Source organism: Rhinopithecus bieti, unplaced genomic scaffold, assembly GCF_001698545.2.
Source record: "Rhinopithecus bieti isolate Rb0 unplaced genomic scaffold, ASM169854v2 scaffold_5341, whole genome shotgun sequence".
Taxonomy (NCBI): Eukaryota; Metazoa; Chordata; class Mammalia; order Primates; family Cercopithecidae; genus Rhinopithecus; species Rhinopithecus bieti.
The window spans coordinates 498,010-525,839 of NW_016804835.1; the positions used below are offsets into that span (position 1 = coordinate 498,010).

General features: G+C 39.5%; 1 protein-coding gene across 12 annotated transcripts in view; it reads right to left on the bottom strand.

Annotated features, from left to right (window-relative positions):
• Positions 1 to 27,830, bottom strand: part of LTBP1 (latent transforming growth factor beta binding protein 1) — a 456,087-nt gene that overhangs the window by 133,141 nt on the left and 295,116 nt on the right. For 7 of the 12 annotated variants that reach the window (XM_017870626.1, XM_017870623.1, XM_017870624.1 and 4 more), the window contains 6 exons: positions 22,418 to 22,540; positions 13,733 to 13,900; positions 10,229 to 10,456; positions 8,132 to 8,154; positions 4,895 to 4,994; positions 4,305 to 4,403 (listed from right to left, as the gene is read on the bottom strand). In XM_017870626.1, the coding sequence (XP_017726115.1) occupies positions 4,305 to 4,403; positions 4,895 to 4,994; positions 8,132 to 8,154; positions 10,229 to 10,456; positions 13,733 to 13,900; positions 22,418 to 22,540 (741 nt within the window). The remainder of the gene's footprint in view (positions 1 to 4,304; positions 4,404 to 4,894; positions 4,995 to 8,131; positions 8,155 to 10,228; positions 10,457 to 13,732; positions 13,901 to 22,417; positions 22,541 to 27,830) is intronic. The other 5 variants (XM_017870629.1, XM_017870628.1, XM_017870634.1 and 2 more) reach the window with 2 other exon arrangements.

Sequence of the window (27,830 nt, forward strand, 5' to 3'; positions counted from 1 at the left end):
AAAAAAAATAAATTACTGGTGCTTACACTTTAAAACGTATAAAACATGTCTCCCCCGCATCTCCCCTGTGTTTTCTCTCCTTTTCTAACAGCTTTTCATTCCTGAGCACATAGACAGTACACAAGTCCTGAGAATGTTGTCTTAAAGAACAGGAAAAGTTTTCTGCATTTTCTGGTTTTTAGGGCAAAGACAAGATACTTTATATTTTTCCTAAGTGGTCACTTACACATCGGCATGCAAAACTTTTCCCACTGAGTAGATCAGTTCATGTAGAAGAATACGATTCTTTGATCAAACTGTGTCAATACAAACTCTAGAAATTGGGCTCTAATACACCAGAGTCAAGTCTCACACAGACAGCACTCATTTCTTGTGTCAGGAGTACGTGGTGAATGAGAATGTCTTGTCTTTTTAGCATGCGTGGCTTTCTTGGCTCTGCAGAGAGAGGATCAAGGGAGTGCTCCCCACTGGACTCTCTCACATGTCCTTCATAATGCCACCTGGTTCACAGGACAGCCCTACTCTTCCCTACTATATCTGTTCCTTGAAAACCTCGTCTTCTCCAGGTCAAGGACCTTATTCTATTTCTTTTGCTGGAGTCCATCTAGAATATGGAAAAAGAGCCATGACAGAAAGCCAATGATGGAAAACCAAATACTCTATTTATACCAGCAACAAGGCCAATGGTAGATGTAACAGTGTGGTATCTTTATATTCTAAAATTAATTGAAACAGAAAGTTTTTAGCAAAATATGAAAATGACTATGCTGACTTTAGCTTTTTTCTTTATCATGTGATTCCCTGAATGAATGAATGAATGAATGAATGAATGGAGTCTGGAAATATTAAAGCATGATGATTTCACATGGAAATAAAAGTTTATTTTCTATCAGCATAAAGAGTTTATTGAGGCAATAATGACACTGGTAATATGCTTGAGAGACATATATTTTTGGGTCAATTCTGAGTTTGGGAAAAGATCTGATAAGCAAATAGTTTTTTAAATATCTGGGCCATGGTAATTACAGAGGTTTCCACAAGGCAGTTAAGTCAGTCAAAGAATAATTTCTGGCCAGTCTGCAAGAGCCATGGAGAAAGTTTGGGAAGAGCCAGAGGAAGGCATCAAATGTTAACTCATGGAAAGGTTTACAAAAATGCCCTGGCTTTCTAACTGCCCCACAGTGAGCCTAGATTGTCCCACAACAATTGAAACAGATGTTTTCACTTTGCAAATATCTGCCAGAGAAATAAAGGTTTGATTTTTCCAACCTATCCTTTAGCTATTAAGACACTATGCTAAATCAAGAATTTATATGCTGAAACATATAATTCACTTGAAAACAGTATGCCAATAATGTTGCAAGCCACCAAGTCAGCTGTTAAGAGTGGAAAATATCACGCGTATTTCCTGCAGATATGTGGCTCACTTTATAATTATCACATGTCAAAGTGTGTTTGGCTAAATCTGAAAAAGCTACTTCCAATTTCACCATCGTAAAGATATAATCACTAAACAATGTGGAGCTGATGATATTTATTTTAGACTCTTAATGTATTATTCTATCCCTTTCTTCAACCATGGGAGAAACTAACAACAGTAACAAGTAATATTTACCTCCTCTGTGTTTTAGAGACAAAAACATTACTATGCAATATTCCTGAGAGAACTGATGAGACTGCCCCTAAAATCTGCATTTGGCCCCCATATGTAACCGACGGGAACATACACTTTTGATTTAAATTAAATTTGATACAGAACAGTCTTCTTGTGCTAATGCAGATCGCTGTGAAACAGTGCAGCTCTAAAGTTGCAAACCATTTCAATTCAAAGACTCTCTATCTATAATGTTCCCTCTATGGATTTTTTCACAAATATTCTTGTGCTACAGAAAGTGGAAGTACCTGCAACTGTTGCATTAAAAAAAAAAAATCAGCATCACTTGTTTCCTGGAAGGATACATTCATGCTTCAAACATGTGACAGCAGATGTCAGCCCTGTATTTCTGCCAAACTCAAATTAAGCTTCTAACAAGTTGTGTTTTAAAACTTCCTATAGCAAGGCTACTTTCATTGTTTTTTTAACCAGCTCTGCAGTTCAGCTGAAGCTGAGTAATGTCAATTCATTACCCTTCACACAGCTACATTTAAATGTTGAAACTGCATTTATCTAGCTAAACTTAACCTCTACAAAGCTAGTTTGAAAGACGTTTGTCCACTTAAGTCAGCCATGCCCATTCAAAACTAAAGTTTATCTTCACATTGAAAAAATGGAAATGCAGTATTTCCAAAGAACTAGTGAATTACAGTATGTCTTACTGCATTTTTTCTTTTTAACATTACGATAAACAATTAGAAGATCCTTGCTGTCCAAAACAGTGTATTATTTGCTTGCATGCTTTGCAGCACAAAGCAGTCTCTTACCAGGATGCTTAATAAAGTGGGTAGATACGTACATGATCTCAGAATAGAGAATAACAATTTTAGTCATGGCCATCAAAAAAAAATCACTACAATTTTGTCACAGGATCCCTGGGGTATCACTTTGCCAGCCAGAACCTCTGTGACTAATGGCACCATTGCCAAAGTTTTGGTCGCACGCACTGAGTTTGTTCTACCCACTCAGCCCAGCAGGCTGTGCCTGGCCTGTGCTGCCAGCCCAGATCCCACACTTGCCAAGGGCAAGCCAGGTGTGGAGCGGTGAGGGGTATGTGAGTGAGTGAACATGGGGTCCAGCCACTACACACAGCCAGGCATGCCAGCTGCTGTGGCAGACTGGGCAGCTCCAGATGCCAGCACAGGTGTAGGCTTCATGTGAGGCTGTGGCTGGACCAGACATACTGGCAGTACCTTCTGCTGCAGGCACCAGTGTCTGGAGATGGCAGACACAGTGCTGCCTGAAAGCTCAGAGACACCAGAAACCACACAGCACCAAAGAGGCTGTTACAGCCCTGGCTTGGGGAGCCCCTAGGTTTGGGCTCCCCAAAGGGACGCAGCTCTTCTCCCTTTCTCAGCACCCCCAACATGGTGATCAGGGGGGCATGTTTCAGCCCTGTTTGTGTCATAGCTCTTTCACTACCACCATTCAGTGGGTTCTGAGTTCTTGTCCCACATCCAGGAAGAATGAGGTACAAAGACAACTAGAGGGTGAGCAAGGTGGAGAGGAGCTTCATTGAGTGACATGACAGCTCTCAGGAGACCCATAGTGGGTAGCTCCTTTCTGCAGGCAGGTCATCCCGAAAAGTTGTGGAGACCCGAAGTGGGTAGCTCCTTCTCACAGTTGGTAATCCTGACATCTGTGTGAGTCTGGCTGAGTTCAGGGTTTTTATGGGCTCAGAATGAAGCAAGTGTGTGCTGATTGGTACATGAGTAGTCATGGCAGGCCTAGAAAAACACCATCCGATTGGCCAAACTGTTATCAATGAAGTCTTCACCCTGGACCATAGACTACACCTGGAACTGGCAGCCTGAGCCCCAGGCTTCAGGCCATTCCTGGCTTGAAGGTGGGGTTTCACTGGGGACTCACCCCTTTCCACCCAGGAACCTGTCTGCCTCCCTCCATTAACATGTTGTCTACACACCTAGGCTGTTCATGCTGAGGGGCACCTGTAAGCCCACACTGAGCTACCCTCAGCTTCCCCTCAGTCTCCCTTCCATGCTCATTGGTGCCCAATGTCCAGAGGGGGCCGAGGCGGCACGGGGCTGGTGTGTCAGCGCTGCCCCAAGCACATGCATACCCAGCTGGGTTGCAACAGCACTTGGGCTTGGCCACAACTTTGCTCCACCCTGGAGCAGGTGCTGGCAGCAGGGAGAGGCCAAGGAGTGAGAGCAGGCATTTCTGAGCTTGTGGGGGAAGTGGGGCTTCCTGGCCCCTGAGAGCGCAGGGATGTCTGGATCTTGAGCTGCGGGTAGGTGACTGCAGCTGCACCCTGAAGAGCGAGGCTCCTGGCCTACTGACTCACTAAGTGGCCAAAAGCTTAACATATGAGAACATTTCTATTAGAAAGGAATCATAACATGTTTCTGAGGAGGGAATATTCTAAAGGAGGCTCCAAACGCTTCCATTTAGCTCCTATAACACACTGCCAAACTTCATCCTGCAGTGGCATCACAAATTCAGTTACAGTTGATGATGGTGTCCCTTACACATACTCCTCCTTTTTACCTGTATTTAGATGATTTCCAAATATTTGCTCTTATGGCTAACCCTGCCATGAGCAAGCTTATACAACTGATACTACATTTAAAATGAAGCTCAGCCCCACGTCTCCTCCATGTGATGTATAACGTAAAAATACTGCACCAACCTGTCACTTGAGTAGGCGCAATCACTTGGCTGGCACTAGACGTAGAAGCTTCAGGAGCTACTTCAACAGGCACAGGAGGTGATGTTTTTTCAATCACTACTATATGAGAAAGTAGACAATAAAAAGAAAATTAAAGCCTGTTAATGTGCATTGAGATCCCATTTCAAAATGCAAGGATAATTTAGTCTAGCAATATATCACAGCATTTCTCAGATATGAAGAACTGTTCTATGTCCTAAGGCTCATGGTATTAATCTATAGCTCTGGGTTCAACATTTAGCAAGAATATCTGAGAGTGATGCAGAAGCCAAGAAAAATGATCGTTCATCAAATGATAACCTTCGATAACATTTGAATAGTATATACCACTCCGGATCACAGAAAACAGTAAAAAAAACTCTTATCTTTACCACTGCAATACTTACAATGCTGTAATTATGCTAACATTATATAAGTATATTACTATACTTAACACTGAACTTCAGTTATGAAGCCTAGTAATTTACTAAACAAAATCAAAGACAAAAATTTCCCGTCCTACATTTTTATTCAGAATACTCTGACAAACAGCACAGATCAACACAGGCTACCTGGAAACTGTGGATGCAGATGAATAGTTGAAACGCCTGGAGACAGCTGGGGTTGACCAGGCTCAAGTTTGGTTTTCTCTTGATCCAATGAAGGTATTTCCTGGATGGTTGTATTTTAAAAGAGAGTAAGAAAAAAAAAAGAATTGAAAGTGGAAATTATTTCTAGTTTCCCACATCTATTTTTATTTAATTAATTATATTCTTAGAAAGGCAAAGAAGTATCATAGGACCTTACATGTATAATTGTGTGAAATTACAAAAAAAAAAAAAAAAAAAAAAAACCATTGATGTGATGCTACTATGGGAAGCCCTAAACTTTTCCCAGTGGTGCTGATCCATGCACATATCCTCAGCCATTTCCCTGAGGCCCAAAGTCTGACCTTGTAAGCAAATGTCTTGGCCCAGGGGTCCATATTTGGTCTGCAATAGGGCAAAACTAACCCCCAAAGAGGACTAAACCTTTGCCTCATTCACATGTGGCTTTGTCCCACTGAGATGACCAGCCACAGTTTGCAGATTAAATAATGGATATAGCAGATGTGTCGTAACAAAGAACACATGGTAAGTTAAAATATTTTAAACCAGTCAGTCACTACGGCCTCCTTTAACCTCACATCTGATAACTTTACAACTCCAGTTCTCTGAACAGTGGTAGCCAGGCAGAGCAACAGAAATCTGCTGGCTTGGAGAAGGATTTGGGGCTTTATCACATATTTTGGTGCCCAAGCTTGTCCCCTGGACCTCAAGCAAAGAAGCAGTCCATCATCCACGGCTCAGCTTCCAGTTATAACTGTGCAGGGCTCATGCCAACCGAACAATTAGCCTAGTTAAGGATCTGAGACTTCACTCACACCAGATGGGACCAGAGAGCTCATATCATCACTACATTCAAGTATTCATCGAGTTACTTGGTTCTGTCCTCTTCCAGAAAGCTTACTCCTCTGGCCTCTGTTAACCTCTTATCCTCTTCTCCTGGCTTCAAGTATCACCTCTTTTCTGCTTTTTCTAAGATAGTCTGCCTGAATATCTCATCACAAATCCAACTTTGCAAGCATAAATGCTTACCGAGTAAAAGTCCATTTAGGTATCCCACAGATACCTCCAGCCCACCCTTCCAAAACTGTCCAGGCTCTCATTCCAACTTCATTTCTGCCAAAGCCACAGTCCTTAATCTGTCCCATCCAGGTTTAAAGTCACTTTTTAGTCCTCTCTCTTTCATTCTTTATTGAAAGCCCCATCCATTGATACTTTTTTTCTTATAGTTGTTCACCCTTTTTCATATCCATAGACCCTACCTCCCTAGGCTGGACTCACTCTCATTTTCAGTTTATTGTAATAATCTAACTGGCTTCCTCTTTCTTCTTAACTTGAGTAGTCCTACCAAAATCCATCTCCTACAAATATTGAGCACTTAGCAGTTTTTCCCACATTTCCTCTGTCTTCTTAAGAATATAGACTAGCTTTCTATTACTTACTAGAGATGACCTCAACCAGTCTCAATTACACCCCATTCCCTGCAGCCATGGCCAATGCCAACAAGGAACAGACCAGGATCAGGTGTTAATCCACTCCTGCAGTTTACAGACAGAATTTTCCCCATCACCGTGAGGCAGCAGACTTCCTAATCTACACCACTTCTACGTTTAACAAATAGGATCCAGTCGAGACTCAGGGTATTTCCCCACTGATTTACAACGGCAGTTTGGTACTCTAGCTTTCCAAAGCAGTCCCTAATTCTGTTTCTGACCAAGTCTTTCATGAGCCTGGCTGTCCCCTCCACCACACCTTTGCACATCTCTGGGCATCCTCTCTTTTCTTCATCCATCACATAACATCATGAGACTTTTGTAAGTACCAAGACAACAAAGGCTATGATTGCACTTTTTGTACTATCTCCTCCCCAAATAAAATGCAGTAAAAGTATACAAGACAATTTTTTAGGATCTCTTTTAGATTTTTAATGAAAGTTATAAAATTCAATCATAAAGACAGAAGAACTGAGTTATGATGAGACTGCCAGGCTGCTGGCTGGCCCACCTACAAACTAAATAATTACTTCCATATATCAACCAGAACTAAATTCAAAATCAACAAAATTGCAAACTACTCTCTGTGACTGATCTTTAGAGATGCTAAGAGTTTCAAAAGTACACATAAAGTATGCATATCTGTTATACTTTTTTTGGGCTCAAAATACTATAACCTCTTTCTGGACGAGTGCTATCACTCCAAAATCGTCAGTCTCTTTTTCTTGATTATTTTAGCACTTACGTTACAACATTTATGTTATTCTATCCCATAATTATAAGATAAAGATTTAGAATACTATTTAAAATAATTTATGTATGCATTGCCTCATCTGAATTCTAACAATGCATTCTTGTCAGTTTAAAGAATGGTACATAAATGTATAAATATTTAATAATTACCTAATTTTCATGTAATTATTATGGAGAAGGAGATTAAAAAGAAAATTAAAGCCTGTTATGTGCATTGAGATCCCATTTCAAAATGCAATGATAATTTAGTCCAGCAATATATCATAGTAGTTCTCCGACATAAAGTTCATTCATTTAATGAAAATGAATGTTTTCATTAAATACAGCCAGATTCAGAGAAGGAACAATATTACATAAATAGGACTTAGATCCAGTAAATGTTTACATTTGCTACTAAAATGTCTCACAATTCATAGCCCCATTCTATGCCCAAAAGCCAACAGACTGACTTTTCAAAAAGCAACATTCTAGTATTTGATTGTAACTTTTAAGTGTCAGTTCTGTTCTTATTCAACTCAATTCAAATATGTATGTTAAATTTTAGTTGAATTAAGAAGTACCTCACTAACTATTTATGTGCTCTAAGAATACATGCTTATCTAAGCATGTCACAGCCTTTCTTTCACAGATGGTCCAGGCCATCAGGTGACACTGAATTCTATTTATGCCCTTGATTCTCATTAGTTCCTCATTTCTTCTCACTAGAATTGAAGCTTCATTAAAGTAGAGAGTTTTGTCCTATTTGTTCTCTACTGCTTTCCTAACACTGAGAATAGTCCCAGTCTATAACAATGGCTCAATAAATTTTTTTGAATAACTAAATGCTATACTAACTTAAACCAAATGATGCATAATAGAGATGTTACTAAATTTAAGTCTAAAAAATCCATACATATTCTAATAGAAAATCATTTGGAGGGTTGAAAACAAAAAGACTTGCCAACATTGAATAAATTACCTTCTCAGGGGGTGCAGTTGCCACTAAAACCAGAAAAGAAAACGGTATTAGTATCACTTAAGACAATTCAGTCTTAAAATATTTCAATTTTAAAAGCAATAGAAGTCCAGTATCTCTGCAAAAGGATTAAGAATCAAACTACAGCAAATGCAGAATTAGGATCATCTGCCATTTTAGGGAATTTTACACAAGACTAACAGAGAACCCTCAGTGCTGTTACTCCTCATCTACCGGAGCACATGGAGACGTGAATAAGTCTTTCAAACTCTTTCAAAATCAAAATTAAATGAAAAAGCTGAAGAAGGCAAAACTTTCCAGTACATCATTTTATGCCTTAACTCAATTATGTGGAACTTTCCATATGTTAGAAAACAAACGTTTTCATTAATTGGTTAAAGGCTTATCCTTATGGTATATAATGTTTGCAATGCTTTCTGGTGTCAATGTTAAAAAAGAATGTCACTTATTGCAATAAGAGACATGAGAACATGTGCTGCATTCTTGATGTATTCCAATCTTTAATGAAGCCCGTGAATATTTTCAGAAAGATATGCTAACTAAATTACAAAAAAAAATTTCACAAGCCAGGAAGGGCCAATTAGAGATTAGCATCAATATACTGAACAAATTATACATTACACAATCATAAAGGTTATTGTGAGGCTGTTGGTGATGCCTTTGTATTTTTAAAGGCTTGCTTTTCATTAATCAGTCCTTCATATTAGTTCTAAAGCCCTGGATCAACATTCACCAGGATTTTTCTCATAAGTCAATCAATGTCTCCACAAACATTAGTTTACAGGTTGGGTAGGAGCATTAACTCCTGAAAGCAATCACGGTACCAGACAAATTAAAATCATTGCTGCAATATTCTTGGGGTTGGAGAAAGTCAATTAATCTTTTATTCTGCCTAACCCACCACCAAGAAGGTCTTGAGGCAAAATCTGGAACTACGGCCCATTTCCTCCTGCCTGTGCAAACAATGAACAGTTGCAAACATCTGGCCATGACACTAACTGTCTAGGGGCAAACTGATTAATACTGCTGATTCCAGCTTAGGTTCTGTCTGTTCTGCCTTACCAAGGAAGAAATGCAGTGAGTGAAAGCATAGACTCAAATAGGCCAGAACACACAAACGTTCAGAGCTCAGAAAAAAAGCCTGCCTTACCAAGAAGAAGGCTGTGGCAAGCTCCCAACACAACACTAGCCTGGGCACTCTATCTCCTCAACAGCACCCCAAAATGGCCCCCTGAATTCTGACCTAAGAATCAACTGCGAAAAGCCAACAGGAGCTTTATTAGAGACAATATGTCTATTCCATACAAATCTAAACGATGTGTTCCTTCTGAGGTGAACATTTTTTGTAAGCAAGATATGTGAAGTATCAGATATTGTTGGTTTATATAAAGAGACAGGGATGACCCCACATCCTGAATGCCAAAGAGAGAGAGTCAAAGTCCATTGTCTCTAGACTCCCTCTCAAGTAGAAGGCCTTCAACTCTTTCCTTGGGAAAAGGTGCTCCGTGGTCACAGGTCCCATTACATATTCTCTATATGACATCTGAAAAGTCATGTCCCCTCTCTAGGTCTCAGGTTCCTCAGAGGGTAAATGGAAGAACCATACTAGGTGGTCACCAGATCTCTTCAACTGACAATTAGCTTCCTTCATTTCACCCTCCATGATCCCTGACTGCCCATTAGACTTTAATGCTTTAACTTTCTGAAAGTCTGTGGATTCCACTTCACAAATAAATATTTGTTAAATGGCCTTCTAGACAAGAAATGAATTAGGGCTATTCCCTGAAGGATCTAGATCACTCTCCAGGAATAAATGCCAAGATAAAGTAGCCCCCAAACAGCAGGACGACATTCTGAAATTACCATGGAATATTGTTATCTACTAGGTACATATTATTCTAGAGCAGTGGCTAAACATTTTACAGTACACAGGGCAGCCCACAGTCAAATAATTCTCCACTCTAAAATGTCAATAGGGCTGAGGCTGAGAAACTCTGTTCTAGAAGGTTATAAACAGGGAAATCAAAGCAAAGACACACAGATAGATGTCTAGAGTCCATGATCCATTACCGCTCTCACCTTCTGGCTCCGCCACTCCTGGCCCGTGTTCCCGGGAGAAGGTCAGGGCCTCCACTGGCTCTTCCTTGGCTGGGAGAGGTGGAGGATGAGTACTTTTAGCAACAGGTTGAGTGTTCTTTGGCTTGACAAATACAGGTCCTTTACCTACATGGTGATGGATTGGCCTGCGTCTATGAACGCCAGAAACCGTATAACCCATTCCACCAGGACAGATTTCCTTAAAAGCAGCTAGATTTGGGATGGGAAAATATTCCTTTTAAAAATCTAACAGTGCAAACTTATACAGAGGAAAATATCATGATGAATAGCTCTTAATAAATCATCACTAATATAGTTACATTGTAAAACTTCAAAAACAGGTGCAAAATGTAAGCAAATTGCTTGAATTTCTGATAAACTTGCATATTTACAGAAAAAAATCCAACTCTTTTCTTACTAAACATTTTTCCATCTGGTAATTCCTTATCCTACCAAATCAGAATATACATATTATGTATAGCATATACTTAGCATATATTTTATATATCATATTATATACATAGTCATCCCTCAGTATCCATGAGGGATTAGTTCTAGGATACCCCCTGTGGATACCAAAATCTGCAATGCTCAAGTCCCTTACATAAAATTGCATAGTCTGATCAGCCCTCCATATCCAGTTCTGCATCCACAGATGCAACCAACCAATTGGGTTGAATCCATTGATGCATAACCATGGATACAGAGGTAACTATATATATATATGTAGTTAGCCCTCCATCCCACATATATCAGCAACCAATTAGGAAATATATATAATATGAGGTTATACATTAGGAGATATTTTATATATAGAAGACACTATATGTATTATACATCTCATGTTGCAAGTATACGTGTTATTGGCAAAAATCAGGCTTTTTTTCTTGCTTTGATGTAATTTCATTAGTTATTAACAAAGAACTCGGTGACATTTGTCTAAGTTAGATGAAGAGCCATAAGGTTACCAAAGGAAAAAAAAATCACTATTCAGGGAAATGAGATGCTGAAATCCTCACGGTTTGTTTCCAGTTGAAGAACACAAAGGGCTCCACCAAAATGCCATGTATCAGCTGGTAAGAGGATGTCGATTACGGAGGACTGAAAAGGGGAGGTGTTTCTGAAGGGGAGAATCTCGGAATAGTGAGGAGGAGTCTAGAGAAGTGAGACATGCTGGAGATGGTAAGTAGAAATCGAGAAAGAAGGGAAATGCCAAATCAAGATGCAGCTATTTTCAAGTAAAGGAACAACAACTGGGCAAAAGCCTGGCCGTGACCAGCTCATTTAATTACCCAGAGGCCAAGGAGCTATTCTGTGCACTGGAATCACTATCATTGCCAGAAAAAAAGTGGTTTTGTATGCTTAAAAAAAAAAAAAAAAAAAAGTAGACTCAGCACATGTGATTTGCTAACCTCCATGGCATAATCCCGATGAATAGTGAAGGGGAAAGGCAAGGGGGAGAAGTAGGGTAAGGCAGTGTGTGGCCTTCAGAGGAAAAATCCACCTAATCCCTTTGGTGTTGGTATTGGAGGCAAATTACCAAATGCAGACACCAAGGAGCTTATGGTTAACTTTTTTATTTCTACTTTTAAAATTGAATGTAAAATAAGTCATGTCTCACTTTCACTGAACAAGAGATCTTCTATTGGATGTTTGGGACCTAAAATTAGTTCTCAATAAAAAGGAAAACTCTAAAAATACTGCTTATAGTATGCTAAAATATTGTTTTTCTAAGGATCACACACTAAACGGTAGAACCTCATTCTTATGTTTAACTAGGAAAAACAATTTTTACTTGGAAAGATGTTTCCAGAAGAAAACATGACTTTAAAACCAAGTTTAAAGAATTAATGAACTAAATATTTTAGTGAAAATCACCATATAACCAAAACTAAGTGCAAAATTTTCTCTTGAATATTATTTTCAAATTTATTGATACTACTAGAGGAGCATCCCTGAGTTACAGTCACCATTTCAATTTATGCTTCATGTAAGAATTACAAAGCCATCAAAATTGAGCTTCTACTTGTACCCCTGAACTTAAAAGCTAAAAATTAAAAAAAATTTTTTTAATTAAAATCACATTATACAGACACACAATAATATGCATAATAAATTCACAAACTGAAAGCTTTAAAAACTGAACTTCATGTAATCCCAGCACTTTGGGAGGCCGAGGTGGGCGGATCGCAAGGTCAGGAGATCGAGACCATCCTGGCTAACATAGTGGAACTCTGTCTCTACTAAAAATACAAAAAAAAAAAAAAAAAAAAAACAACTTAGCCAGGCGTGGTGGTGGGCGCCTGTAGTCCCAGCTACTCGGGAGGCTGAGGCAGGAGAATGACATGAACCCAGGAGGCTGAGCTTGCAGTGAGCCGAGATCACGCCACTGCACTCCAGCCTGGGCAACAGAGAAAGACTCCGTCTCAAAAAAAAAAAAAAAAACGAAAAAAGAAAAAAAATGGACCAGATGGCACAAGAGGGTACTAGGACCTTTTGGAGGCCTAAAATTATCTAGTCTACCAATATACCATCAATGTTGTATTATCCTTTGCCTTAACGCAGTTCTTTCTGGTTCTAACCATGAACAAAGGTGAGTCATAATACTTATATTTAAATCTTGTCTGCTATGGTGTAAGTTACAGCTTTAAGACATTACATGGCCCTGTGACAGTTAAGACACTTTCCTAGGTGGAAAGCATCTTATCTAACATGCAATTGAGGAGACCATTTAATGTCCACCCCAAGTAAGTGAAATTGAGGCCATTCCTTGTTAATATCAGGTCTAATACTTTCAGGTTACATTTCTTTCTCTTCCACTTAACTCTACTTCATCTTGCTTGAGAAGTTGGTGGTTCATTGGTAGAGTAAGGTATTTAAAGAGATCGATTTGCCTTCTCAGGGCATAAGGCAATTATGTACCAAATCAAAGGATAAGGAATAATCTACTTCTTAATACTCAACTCCCACAGAAGTTTTCAGGAGTTTTGGCAAGATCTGTCCTTAAGTTATTAATCTTCATAGCATAAATTCAATCACGAATATAATTCCCTCCATTTCCAATTAAAGAAATTAAGCATGATACTCAGTAAATGAGTAAATGAGTCAACCTGCATAAAGTCCAGTTACTGTGAATTGATGAGCAGCCAATCATTAGGAAAGCACATGGCCCAGCAGAGCCTTCTGGTCTCTCTACACTTAAATATCAGACTCACAGTCCTGGAAATTGAAGATAAAATATAATGGCTTTTCTTAATATTCAAAAGGAAGTCTGATATCACACAGAAATGGGAAAAATCTCTTTGCACATATTTTTTCCCACTGATTCAACATTGTTTGTGTACAGTTTCTACAAAAGTGATAAAATATTTACAATGTATTATTAAAATTAAAGTGAGAAACCAAAAATGACCCAAGTTGCCAAAGTTGTCCTGTGTACTCATGTGGCTGGGAATCTATGTGCGCATACAGCTGAAAATGTCTTACCTGTGCCTGGAAGGGGACATTTCTCACAGTGTGGGCCCCAGGCCTTGCCCACACTACAACAGCAGAGCTGCTTGGTGAGGTGAACAGACAGAGGGTGCATACACTGCCTTCCAGAACTGACAAGTCGGTAACAGGGCCCTTTCTCTTCCGAGATCACAGGGGGATCAGCTGAAGCAGAGAGATAAAGCCTGACATTACATGAGAAACCAAAACTACATTGGCTTTCCAAATGACAGTAAAATGAACCCTAAGGTATGAATTAAAAACCATACTGCAGGATAAATCTGTCTAGGTTAAGAGCATCACCTTTCTGATGAAAAATCAGTTTACCATACGACTTTTAGAGTCAGGGCACCAAAAGTCGTGACAGTGATTGTCCCTGTCCCTCTCTGGTCCCTTCTTCCATTTTAGCAAGCACGCAATTAGGTATGTGTGCATAATGAAGAGAAAAATTTCAACAAAAACCCACCTTTCCAAATAAACCTAGTCACCTACTATCAAAATCACTACCTAGTTTTCTATATTTAACCACAGTAGAGATAATTCTAGGGCAGCATTTAATGAATAATCAGGCACTTTGGAGAATGAGGAACATGGTTGATGCTGCAAGCCAGCACCTGCTCTTCTCACTCCAGGGAAGTGAGAGCTTGCAGGGCCCGTCAGGTCTCACCCTAGGCCAGTGAACATGAACAGGAGGCAGAAAGTGGCTTCTGATTTGGAGTGCCAGACAAGGCCCCTGTTCTAGCCAGACAGCACACTGGAGAAGGAAGAGATGATGTGCTCAGCTCCTCAGAAAACACTGCAAAAGTATATGAGGCTATAGCCATCCAATATCTAAACCTTAATCCTAATCTTCTGCTATATGTTTAGTAGATAAGAGTTCATCAACCTAACAGCTAATACTCTGCTAGGCACACATGGCAAATATGAAAATGAGCAAAACACAGCCCTGCCTTCAAGAAGTTCATCTTCTAATGCAAATATGAATGGAGTGTGTTCTACAGAACCAGGTCCAGGCCAAGTCAAAGGTGCTGAATCAGACAGTTTGGTGTACCCCCTCCGCCCATTCCCCAAACCCAACCAGAGCTCTTCTTTATCATATCACCATCCAAATGAGGTTTTCTGACTTGCCTTTCCCTTACCCAATTCCTCTATCACCTTTTTTAGGGGAGGACTTCCTGAAGATGTTATCTGCGGTGCTATCTGGGCAGGGCACTTTGGCTTTGATTCTGGGTACATGCAGTAGTGTAGTCTCCATAGGATTTCTTCAGCTGTAAATGGCATCAATGGTGTCTACGATTTCTGCATTGCCTTAAGGTACAGTTGCTAGTGGATTCTGTGATAAAATTTTGCTGAGGAGGCTACCAGGTGGGCCAGTCCTCAGGCCCCAGTGGTAGCAGAGGTGGGCCAAGTGTGTTTGTCTTTAGGCCCGAGGGCAGAGTACACGGGCACTGGTGTTAGTGGGTCCAAGTGGGCCAATTCTTGGGTCCTACCATGGCTTGCTGAGGTGCAGCAGTGATAGTAGTTAGCCAGGCAGGTCCTCAAGTCCCTGTGGAGTGGTATATAGCATAGTGTGACCTGGCAGTATGCATTGTGAGACAACCCTCTGCTTCCCCACGGCAGTCCATGCTGTGTTTCGTGGTGTCAGTGGCTGCAATGGGCTGGGCAGGCCAGCCTCCAGGCCCACAGGTGGTATGTACAGGTGAGTGCCAGCTGTGATGGTAGTGGTACATTGGGTGGGCCTGGCCTGGGCCTCTGAGAGGAGTGCTCAGGGGCCAGTGGCGGTGGGACCTGCTTAAGACTCAGAAGGTGTGTGTGGGACCCAGCGTGTGGGAGCTCCCTTTCAGCAGCAATTCCACCACGAGGTCTCCAGGCAGCTCCCTAGGTTAGTCTCAGAGTCTGTGAGGGCCAAAGGGCTCTCCTGTGGCTGGGATTACAGGAATTCACATGGGAACGTGGATCACCGGAGGTCTCTCATTTACCCTTTCCTCACACTGGGGAGCCTCCCCAGGCTCCCAGTTAATCCTGGCCCAGCAGGCTGCCTTGGTTCCCTCTCCTTCCCTGCCTTAGGTGTTTCCTGTCACTTCTCTATTGAACTTCAGTGTTCTCTGTTAGGTGATCTGTTCCAAGTGTGATTATCTACTTGCTATTTTGGTTCTTCTTTGTGGAGGAGGTGAGCACCAGATGCCTCTAGTCAACTACTTGAAAGCCTCTCTCATACCTAAATTTTACTGATGCTTTCACAATTCACATTTTCTTTGATCTACAACTATTTGAAGCCAAAACTGTTCATTTATGCCACATATACCTGACAGGGTGTGCCATTTAAAACTGCCCCTATTTTAGTACCTAAATTGCCTGTTGTTCTTTTGTCATTTCAAATGACTTGCATTCTGTTTATTTTATTAAACATCTCTAGTATTTTCACACTCTGGTCAACATGATGCATAAACCCAGAAACAAGATGCTACCCAGAATGATGTAAGATTGGTGTTGCTATTGTCTGAACATCTTTAACCTCAGATTGGAAGATTAATTGTAAAGGATAACACATTAGTGCACTACATTTATTATTTAAAATATGGTACATGTGATTATATATTCTACTGAGTCATAAGGTTTTATGCTATACTAAAGAAAACTAGAAATGCCAAAAGATTTCTAAGGAAGAGGGGAAACAGCTCTAGAATCGAATAAAACTGAGGAGTGATAATAAAGGGTGCCTGTAGGCTCTTACATGTATGTACACTGAAATAGTACTTTGTCAGATCCTATTTTGTGCAGGATGTGTCACTAAAATTATGGCAAAAAGATTCTGATACTTTATCTAAAGGCAAAAGCACTTCAGAAGCATAAAACCTACTGAAAATGCCACATTCACCAGGAAAGTAATATTTTTGCTCTTGGCTAGAGACATATGACAAATTTTCAAACTAGTAACAAGCATATAGCTTTGTACCCAAGTACAGTACTGAATCATAACCACAGAGCCCGTGGCGATGGCAATTCAATTACAAAACAACAGTAAAAAGCTAAGGTACTATCGCTTGGGTTCCTCAGTGATACATTAAGCAACTTATATTTAATTATGGCCTTAATTATAGGATCGTATAATAAACTCACATTATACTTTCAAAGACATATTACTCTAACATATTGATCCATTTATGCTGCAAGTTGCAAATTGTGTGTGTGTGTGTGTGTGTGTGTGTGTGTGTGTGTGTGAAAAATCAGACCTACTGCAATGACCTTGAGCAGTAGGATATAAATAACTCCCACAAGCTTAGCATTCCAATAATGGAACACTACGCATAAGTGGGTTAAAATGTGAATGACAAATATTAAGCAGATATTAATTAATCTGGTACTTAAAAGAAGCTGAAAAGTAGGGAGGATTTCAGAAAACAGCAAGGGTATAAAGGTCTAGCTAACCTTACTAGTCTGCAATCACTCCCACCCACATCTGTAATATTCTTAATAATTTCTTGGATGAAATTCCACATGAGCAGTTAATCCCTTCACAGCTTAATATCTATGAGGATGAGTGTTAGGATGCAGGTCTAGGAAGTAGGTAAAGCTGCTATGAGGAGTCTGAGAGGCAGCTTTCCCAGGGCAGTAAGAACCACTGGGCACTCCGACTGGGAAATGTGTCATTAAAAACCAATTCATGGCTGGGGGCGGAAGCTCATGCCTGTAATCCCAGCACTCTGGGAGGCCGAGGTGGGCAGATCGCCTGAGGTCAGGAGTTCAAGATCAGCCTGGCTAACGTGGTGAAACCCCACCTCTAGTAAAAATACAAAAATTAGCCGGGTGTGGTGGCACACACCTGTAATCTCAGCTACTCAGGAGGCTGAGGCAGGACAATCACTTGAACCCAGGAGGCAGAGGTTGCAGTGAGCCAAGATCGCTCCACTGCACTCCAGCCTGGGCAGCAGAGCAAGACTTCCTCTCAAAAAACAAAACAAAACAAAACAAACAAATAAAAAAAACCTACCACAATTCGTGGAGAACCAAAATAAAAGAAACAATAATTCAAGGCCATTGCAGTTAGGTCACCTATTCTATAGTGTGGCAGGCGAGATTAAAATATCAGTTCTCCTTAAATAAATGACTTACTCCTGGCATTTCGGACTGTTTACCTTCTCCTGATTAAAGGTTCAGCTTGTGGAGTGAGACAGATCCAGTTCCAAATGTGGGCTCTACCCTTTATAGGCTGTCTGACTGTTGGAAAGATCCCTAACCCCTCTGTGCCTCAATTCCTTCACTTCTAAATTAGGAAAAATAACAGTACAAGTCCAATAGAGATCTTGTGAGTATTATATGGGATAATTCACATAAAGTGCTTAGCACAGTGCGTGGCATTTATGAAGTTTGCAATAAAAATTATTATTGTCCTGGTTTTCACAATTAATAATAATCTGGGAGCAATAATCTGGGAGCAAGCAGTTTGTACAGATCTGTCTCACCTCTGGGCCACGGTGCCATGAGACCTCCAAGTGAGGGAGGCTAGGGACCTAATCTGAGATGGCCACAGAGGAGGTAGAAAGAAAAGAACGGGCATAAGATAAATTATGAAGCCTAAATGACATCCTTTGAAACCAAAAGATATAAAAGAGTCCAAGATGACACAGGCTCCCAGCCAGGGTACTCTGGGGAACAATGTTACCAAGGGTAAAAAGATATCAAGTCTGGAAAGAAAGCCCATTTTAAGGGAAAAGCTGGAAAGCTAGCAGTAATTTACCCATTTGGCTTTGCCAAAAAGGATACAAAGCTACGCCACTCAATATGTTAGGCACTAGCCACATATTGCTCTTTGGATAAAATTTACATTAAATAAAAGTAAAAATTCAATTCCTCAGTTACACAGGCCATACATGACTAGTGGCTGCTGTATGAGGTGGCACAGATAGAGAATATTTCCATCATCTCAGATAGTTCTATTGGACAGTGTTAATTAGCTTGAGCGTCAGCAAACTTCTTCTGTCAAGTGTCAGATAATAAGTATTTTAGGCTTTGTGGGCCATACAATTGCTGTTGCAACTTCTCAACTCTGTCATTGTAATACAAAAGCAGCATCACACAATAAGTAAATGAATGGACATGGCTGTGTTCCAATAAAACTTTATTCACAAAAACAAACAGAGTTGGCCCATGGGCCATAATTTGCCAACCCCTGATCTAGAACCCTAAATTTGGAGGCACAAATCCTGTTTTAAATCTCAACTCTCAGCTACTAGCTGTGTGAGAAGCTACTTAAACTTTCCTAGCTTTGATTTCCCAATGTATAAGATAAGCATGGTATGTTTCTCATAAAGATGCTCAAGAAATTACAAATGAATGATGTACTTAATGAAGACTGGCTTTTAAAAGGCATTTGTCCTTTATCTCATGACTTCCAGGACTACGGCAGAAGCTCCTGAGCACATCTTCTCTCTAACCCTCCACTTTTGTCAGCTAGCTCCAAGTCCATAGGTAAAGAATACTATGAAACAGCAAAAGCCCAGGCTCAGAATTCTTTTATCTGGGCCTTTTTACTGAACCTATGGACACACTCTCAGTAGCACTCATCATGGAGCTCTGAAGTTCCTGAAGGAGTTCAGAAAGCCAGAAAGTCTTCCTACTTCGATCGCAAAGATTATGATACTTTTCTTGAATTTGCTCTGGAAAGTCCTTGAGTTTCCACCTTTCCCCATAAATCAGGTAGCAACAGGTCTGGAGAATGCTGCTACACCATCCTAAGCCTCAAACATAGAGGTCAGAGGCAGCAGATGCCAGCATTTGCCTACTTTCTTCCTTTTAGCTTGGCTAAGCCAAGGCAAGCTGCAAGGAGAGAAAGTGAAATTGTTGCAACATTTGGCTGCAGCCAAGGAATTCTGGGAGTTCAGTGCATTCAAGAGGAGAAAGCACTTCCTGTTGCTCCTTGGGCATAATCATGTGCAGGGGTTCAGAGAGTCAGCCACACCTTGTATGCTCTGGATATGGCCTCAGTTCATGCTGTCTTAGCAAATGTTATCAGTATCCTCCATTTGCCTGCAGGCTTCATCCCTGGCTGCTTTTATCTCTCTCCAGAGCAGACATTTAGCAACCACTGTGTTGAGTGCCTGTGTCTGCACGTGTCTGTGTGTGTGTGTGCATGCGCGTGCGTGTGTGTGATCTCCAGTCCCCTTCTGCTACTTCCCTGTGACTACCAAAAATACCATTATCTTTCCATTTTTTTCCTTTACTCTGTAAGTATCACCTTCTTCCCTAATTCTTTCTGTCTTCAGAATTCCCCCATCAAGTTCTTCACAGAATTCACCCGAAAATCAAACTGGATTGGTTCAAATCGCAAATCCTAAAGGAACTCTATATGTCTCTGTGATGTTACATGTGGTAAATTCAGAGGAAAGAGGAATAAATCTTCTCACTCAACACTGGTAAAGAGCCCAGGTTTTCACTTCAAACTCTCAACTGGAACACTTAACTAGCAACAAACGTCTCTTAATACTTACCATTTCAGCTGTTGTAGCTGAACCGTAAAATTGAATTATTTATTTTTCAAATAAGAATGGATGGTTGTTTAATAAGTTCAGAATTATTTGCGCAATGACAGGGAAAATATGCTAAGGAAATATGCAAGTGTTTCAAAAATCTCATTGGCAGATTGCTACAATCTTATTAAAACCTGGATGTCTGCCCTTAACTCTAAACATCAGATCTAGTCAGTTTCACAGAGCATTTTGTGACAAGTTCTGCAAGTTTACCTAATCAGCAACCTTCAATATAAGAATTGTAAACAGACTACAAGTCAAATTATAAAAGAGGGGGAAAAGCATTCATAACAAACTCTGTATCCAAACTCTACAATCTTTATGCTTAAACTATAAAATGATTTAAAATATTTTATTAATATAATTCAAATCAGCCAAAAATGATCCCCTAAGTTATCTGGATATCATCAACAATGTGATTTTTGGCCTGAAATTTCCAAATCCTTGCATTAGTTTCAAAGGTACCTTGTGTGCAAACATAATTTTATGGTCTAATTTTACCACCCATTAGGAAAACCTTATAATTAGGTGTCTGTCTGCTTCATGATCAAAACTGTCTGTAAAAGAACATAGAAAAGAGGACTTACGTGTAAAACTTCCTAATCTGCAGTTGACAGTTTTTAAAGGAAAAGAGTAGTAATTAATAATAACATTTCAAAAGACTCAACAAACTCACGTAAAACTAATAAATGAGACTGTCATTTTTATTTTACTACATTTGTCTTTATCACCTTATTTTATTTTATTTATTTTATTTATGAGATATGTAGATATCTCACCTTAGGGCACAGAGTTAGAGAGAGAAGCTTGGTTAAAAATGAATGGCAGTATACTCATGAAGAACATGTCAATCAAATGGCAAATTTCAAACTAGGGACAAGAAAGATGCAGCTCATTATATACCAAAGCCATATTAAAAAATAAATAAAAGTGGAGAGCACACCATTGCACTCCAGCCTGAGTGACAAATGTGAATCTTTGTCTCAGAGATAGATAGATAGATAGACAGACAGACAGACAGACAGACAGATAAAAACAAAAAACTTGCAGGGAAGAAACTAATACACAATTGCTCTTAAAATTATCCTAATAGTTTTCTGCCATGCGTCTGTTTAAACTCTATATAACCTTTAAAAATCTGCAGTGCTACAAGGCCCACGTCTATAGTCATGCTACTCAGCAGGCTGAACAGAGATCACTTGAGTCCAGGATTTGAGTCCAGCCTAGGCAACATAGCAAGACCCCATCTCTTTAAAAAACAAAAAAACCTTGCAGTGCTTACCTACTTTTGTAATAATAGGCATGACTACTTTAAAAATAAGACAGGGCATGATTACTTTAAAAATAAGACAATTTTAAAATCTCAAATCTGCATTTGAGAACTTTACACCTAAAATGCATTCCTCTCTAATGGCATATGATCTGTAGTGATTACACGGATTACTTTACATGCAGAGGGAGTACCTCTTTGGTGAAACTATAGTTCAGAACCAATATTAGAACATGTGGTTTGATGAACGATTTTTAACCTTATCAGAACAAGGGAAAGTCTCAGAAACATTTTTAAGGCAAAACAGCATAATTTAGGGTCATTTTGGTGGGTTTAAAGAACAAGACAATATCTGAAATCAGAACTGAATTAGAAAATCTAAAACACAGGGACCTGGTAACTATTTTCCAGACTCTTCCATTGAGAAAGAAGTGAAACCTCACTAAAGTCGAGTCCAGAGACTCAGAATTTGAAATACTTAAAGGCAGAAGCTGGGACACAGTTTAATTCAACCTAAAGAATCCTTAAAATACTGTATTTATGACAGAAAAACCTACTGTCATCTCTCAGGTACCAAAAAAGGTTGATATGTCCATTTTAATTCCCTCTTTTCTTTCCATCAAAGCGTATTTCCTCAGTGGGCTTAGTCTCTATTCTGAGTTTTAGCTACTATATTTTTATCACCACAATAAAAATGCATTTTAGAGAAGGTTCCATGATATAGATTTATTTTACTACATCAGGTGGCCCCCCCTTGTCATTTTAATTAATGAGCTTTTCTGCATATTTACAAGCATTCAGTTGGCCACTGAGCATTTCTGTTCTTTTGGGAAAACCCCAAAGACAGTTAATCCAAAATAGGAGTAAAAAGTGATTATTACTTACGAACACAACTTGAAAAGGTAGGATCTGGCCCAAATCCTATTTTGCAGGTACATCGATAGCTGCCCATGGTATTCAAACACTCACCATTAGGGCATACACCTTGTAGCTGACATTCATTAATATCTGCAGGAAAACATAATTCTTTAGAAGGAATGGTCAGGCCCCATTGAGCAGATTCTGGCTATACATTGCATTCACTTCCTTTTTCACTATAATAATCTTTTAGTTATAGTGAAAAAAGGATGTAGCAGGTGTGAATAATATTAAATCAACGTTTATTGAACATTTACCATTTATATAGTAAATATTTATTACATACTTACTACATGCCAGGTGCTAAGGATTTACTAGTGAAAAAAAAACTGATAAAAATTCTGGCCTTCACAGAATTTTTGCTTTAGTGTTAGTTTATGTTAGGCATTACGGAGCATATAGGTAAGGCAAAGATTCTCACCCTGGAAGCACTGACAGTCTAACTGTACATATGAATATCTGAAAAACTAAAGAAGTGAAAAGCAATTCAAGTCATCACAAGAAAGAACTGTCATAAACTGTTAGAAGTTAAATTATGAAATTGCCTATATAGACAGTAAAAGCCACAGAAGGAAGCTGGAGGTGGGGGCAGACTGTGGCACTGAGGAGGAGGTAAGACTTTAGAGTGCTGATGTCTGGGCAGGAGCTGGATGGATGGGTGAGGAAGGGAAGGAATGACTTCTGTGGGAAACACTGGCGCTTAAGCACAGAGTGTGGCCAGGGGAAGGAAGCTCAGGAAATAATGAGTCAAACCACTGGCTGGAAAAGAAGATTCAGGAAGGTAAATAGTTGGAAACAGAGCCGGTAAAATTCAGGCTGCATTTGGATTCAGTTTCATTGAGAACAGGGAGCTATACTAAAGGTTTGTGAGCAGGAGAAAGACAGACTCAAAGACAGACTCTAGGAAAATTCACCTGGCCAACACATGGCTTGCTGAGAAGAGATCACTTGAAGGGGTCATGCAAGTATGAGGTTGGTGACAGCCAGACTGGTGACAGTGAGAACAATCAGGAAGATAAAGAATGGACAAATCTTTTTTTGTTGTTGTTTAAGAACAATTGACAATGCATGGTGCTTGACTGGACTACACACCATGAGAAAGTAAGAGAAAGGAGTCAAGGATGTCTGGGAGGCTTCTAATCTAAGAAAAAAGGAAAAAAAAAAATCACAGCTGGTTTTGCGGAAGGAGTTCTGAGGAAGAAAGAAGGCAGAAAGATGAGGAGTTCAGTTTTATAGTTCAAGGCCACACTGGGATACCCAAGTAGAAATACCTGGCAGCAGCAGAAGATTCAGAAATAGAGTGAAAGAGGCAATCACTGCTACAAATTGACACTTAAGATACTCTGCATATGGAGATCCAGGAGAAAATCAAAGTGATTTGAAAGAGGAGGGATATAAATGAAGTGATTTTACAAAGAAAGATTATATAGTCACTTGCAAAGGTAATTAATTGAAAATCAAAAAGTTGGATACAATGGTAGCAAAACATTATTATCAGGATCATCACATAAAAAGAAATATAGTCCTCAATCATTATTTGAGCAAATATCAACATTATTTGAACATGAATATTTCATGTTCTAAGTAGGCATTGTGATCTATATGTACATATTTTACTCAGAACATGCAATTTTTAAGTTAATTTCAGTGATAAAATATGATACCTTCCATGACATTCAAATGGCAAGTTAATGCATATTTGCTGTATAAATTCTATGGTGTTCCAACTTGCACGTAGCTGGAAACTGGTACAGCTCGATGACACCTAGTATGGCACACAGTATAGCACCTGACCATCTCATTACTTATTGAAGTGTGTGTTGTTCTAGAATGCACATTCATGTACAGCATGTAACTTAAAATATTCCCCCAAAACTCATTCTTTTTAAGAAAACCACCACGAAGGACCAGGAAGAGTGCCAAGTCCAGTTGGAGCTTACATGGTACAAGTGAAGCCCTATTATATGTCCCAAGTAAAACCTCAAGTTTGGGTAACCAGCCAGTTGTGGTCAAGAAGGCTGGACAAAATTTCCACTCTTCTGTTTCCCCTCTCATCCTCACTAGGGTATGATTATTAGCATTCCTTTTCCCCTGAATGGCCTGTACTCCTGTTCATTGGCCACTACTACACATTCCATGATAAGATTGAGGACCCAGAATTTTCCCTTGCTAGGTGGTTTCTATAACAGCACCATCTCAGCCTTGCGGCTGGCTGCCAGGCTAAGGTAGAGGTTTCCCCCCAGACTTATAAATACCTGATTTACAGCCAGTGCCTAGTACCCTCTTCCAGTGCCCCTTCTTTGACTCTCCACACTGCTCACTGCCTTGACCCTGATGCCATGGGAATGAAGGACAGGAATTCAGACTGAAGAAAACAAACAAAAATGACCGAGCAAACCTATTGGGTATAGACAGTAAGAAACAGAAAAATCCACAAAGAAGAAGAATCATGTAAGACTCTTCCTGTTACGACTGTTTTAATCAGCTTGTGCCACTGGCACTGGCACCAACTCTTCCCTTGATTTTGGCCCAAGGAACCCAGGAAGCCTCGGCCTTCCTTTGTGACACGTTCTCACAGTTTCCAGAAAAACTGTTTCCTTCAACTGCCTTGGTTCCTCTATTTTTTTATATTTCCTGAACTAATACAAATTAGAGATTGGATTTGTTTCCTATATTTAATGTATATACTCTAGAGTATATCAATCTTAAGTATACAACTAGATGAATTTTTTCATATCCACGTGTGGTGTTACCACACAGTGATTAAGAACATTTCCATCACCTCAGAAAGTTCTTTGTGCCCCTTCCCAGCCAACAAACAACTTATCCCCATAATTTTAATAAAGGACTTCAGAAATTAACAAATTAATAAGATCTTTCTAATTATTAAGAAACAGGAGCAACTGCCTAAGTGATTTTCCTAGACAGGTAGTCACAAGCTTCCTAAATTAAACCGAAGGATGCCAGAGACTCGCAAACACGTTAAGAACAAAGCATTGGTTGAACTGAATGCATTGTATCTGGATGAGAGAAGAACATTCCAAGTGAAGACATCATCAGGCCAAAGTTTAACAACTGTATGGAATGTGACAGGTGAATGGTAAACCAGCATTCTATTTAGACTTAACAACTGTATGGAACATGATGGGTGAATGGTAAACCATAATTCTATTTAGACTTAACAATTGTACGGAACGTGATGGGCAAATGGTAAACCAGAATTCTATTTAGGCTTCATTGCTTAAAGCTATCTTCTTTCTTTAATCAAATAAAACTTGATTACAATATTTGTCATTTTATATATAGCTTATTTTTAAATAATATTAAATAACAATATAGCATTTCAGGAGTCTCATATTTTTATTTATTTATTTATTTGAGATGGAATCTTATTCTGTCGCACAGATTGGAGTACAGCGGTACTATCTCGGTCACTGCAACCTTCGCCTCCCAGGTTCAAGCGATTCTCCTGCCTCAGTCTCCCGAGTAGCTGGGATTACAGGCACGTGCCACCATGCCCGGCTAACTTTTTTAATTTTTTTTTATTTTTAGTAGAGACGGGGTTTCACCATGTTGGCCAGCCTGGTCTTGAACTCCTGACCTCAAGTGAACCGCCCACCTCGGCCTCCCAAAGTATGTGAGCCACTGCATCCGGCCGAGTCTCGTATTTTAAAGGGTCAACAAACCTTCCTTAATGGATTCTAACTAAATCAAAAGTATTTTAATATTCAGTTTGAAAAACACATGAATTTATTCCTTATTCTCCTTCTATAGATGACAAATTTCTCTGGAAAACCATGGAAGTCTGTCCTTTGAAGAAGTGGTATAACCACTGCCTACAGCGCAACTTCCTGAGTTAAAAGAATGAAGGCCAAAACAAATGGCTGAAGGGGCTCAGCACAACATGCAGCCAGTCACCCATTCCCTATCCCCACCTGAGCTTTTGTGTTCAGGCAGGCAGTCTACAAGTTTATAGAAACAGGAACTAGGAAAGAAATTCATACAGACCCAAGTGCTCCTCTAGAGTGGGCAAATTCCACGCAGCTACTGCTAACATGAAGGAGCTTTACATACTTTTCCACTTACTTAAAACATTCACAGGTATCTCTGCCTGTATAGCCTACCACATACTTCAGCCCACAGATGAAGTTCAAGAATACAAAACTGCTTTTCTTCTACAACTGCTCTTCTTCTAAAATGGTCAAATATTGGCAATGTCCTATGGCTCAACCTAATACAACAGAAATAAGAGGGTTGGGCTTCTATTAATCAGGTAGTAGAAAAATTTAGAGTCATCAGGCATACATGCATAACAAGAGACTCCCTATGAACAACCCAACATAAAACAGCCTAAATATTTCAGTACAGGGGAATGATGCAATAGGCTGACAATGAAGTGAGGACCTTCATCTTCCTTCTACCTCGTTCTTCACATTTCTATAGCACACCGTATCTCACTGGAACTTCACAACAATTCTGGATGGTGAGCAGTACAAGAATAATTATTCCATTTTATAGAGATAATTTTGCCCAAGGCCGTATTTCTAAAAGGATGAAGAGGATGGGGAAAACAATAGAAGGAATGTTCCACTAAGATCTACCTTTTGGTCCAACTGGAGAAAATGTTATGTTACCCAGAGCAAGTCTCTGAGTTTCTCTTGATCTCAGTGTCCTCTCCTGTAACACAGAGGGGCTGAACTATATAATCCCCGAGGTTACTTGTAGTTTAAATATTCTCTAACTTCAAAACAATCTGCCAGTTGCCAGGGCTGAAAATGCCAGGGAATAAATACAGTATGACATTTGGTGCATAATATATTACGAATAGCACAAGTGCCCTTATGAGAAATAAATATATTTTTATGTATCTCTTCTCCTACGGAAAAGTATGTATGTTTAACGAAGTGAGTAAGAATTTACTGTCTTCTTAGTGATGCAAGTTTATACAGGAAATGAGGCATGTCCAACAGGAGTCAGGACAAGGTAAGAACAGGACATGAAGATCTTTCTACTGTGTGAAAATATGAAGCCTTCTGGAGATTGACCTGTATGTGTTCAGCTTTTGCTAGTGAATAGAAATTCCATGATAGAATTACATTAGCAGTACATCTTCCACTTGAAAGCAGAAAATACCTCTTGACACAAAACTTTTCCCACACAGATAATAAATAATAATCCCAGACAGATAATATATATAATATAAATAATAAAATTATTTAATTATTTAATTTAATAAATAGGTAGAGGAGTTCACTTTAAGACAATACATATATTTCTTAAACTTTCAAAGAACAACTTTGCACTGGGTACACATACCCATGAAGGAACATGAAGATATTCTATAGGGTACACACAGGCTTGGATACTTTTAAGGGAACTA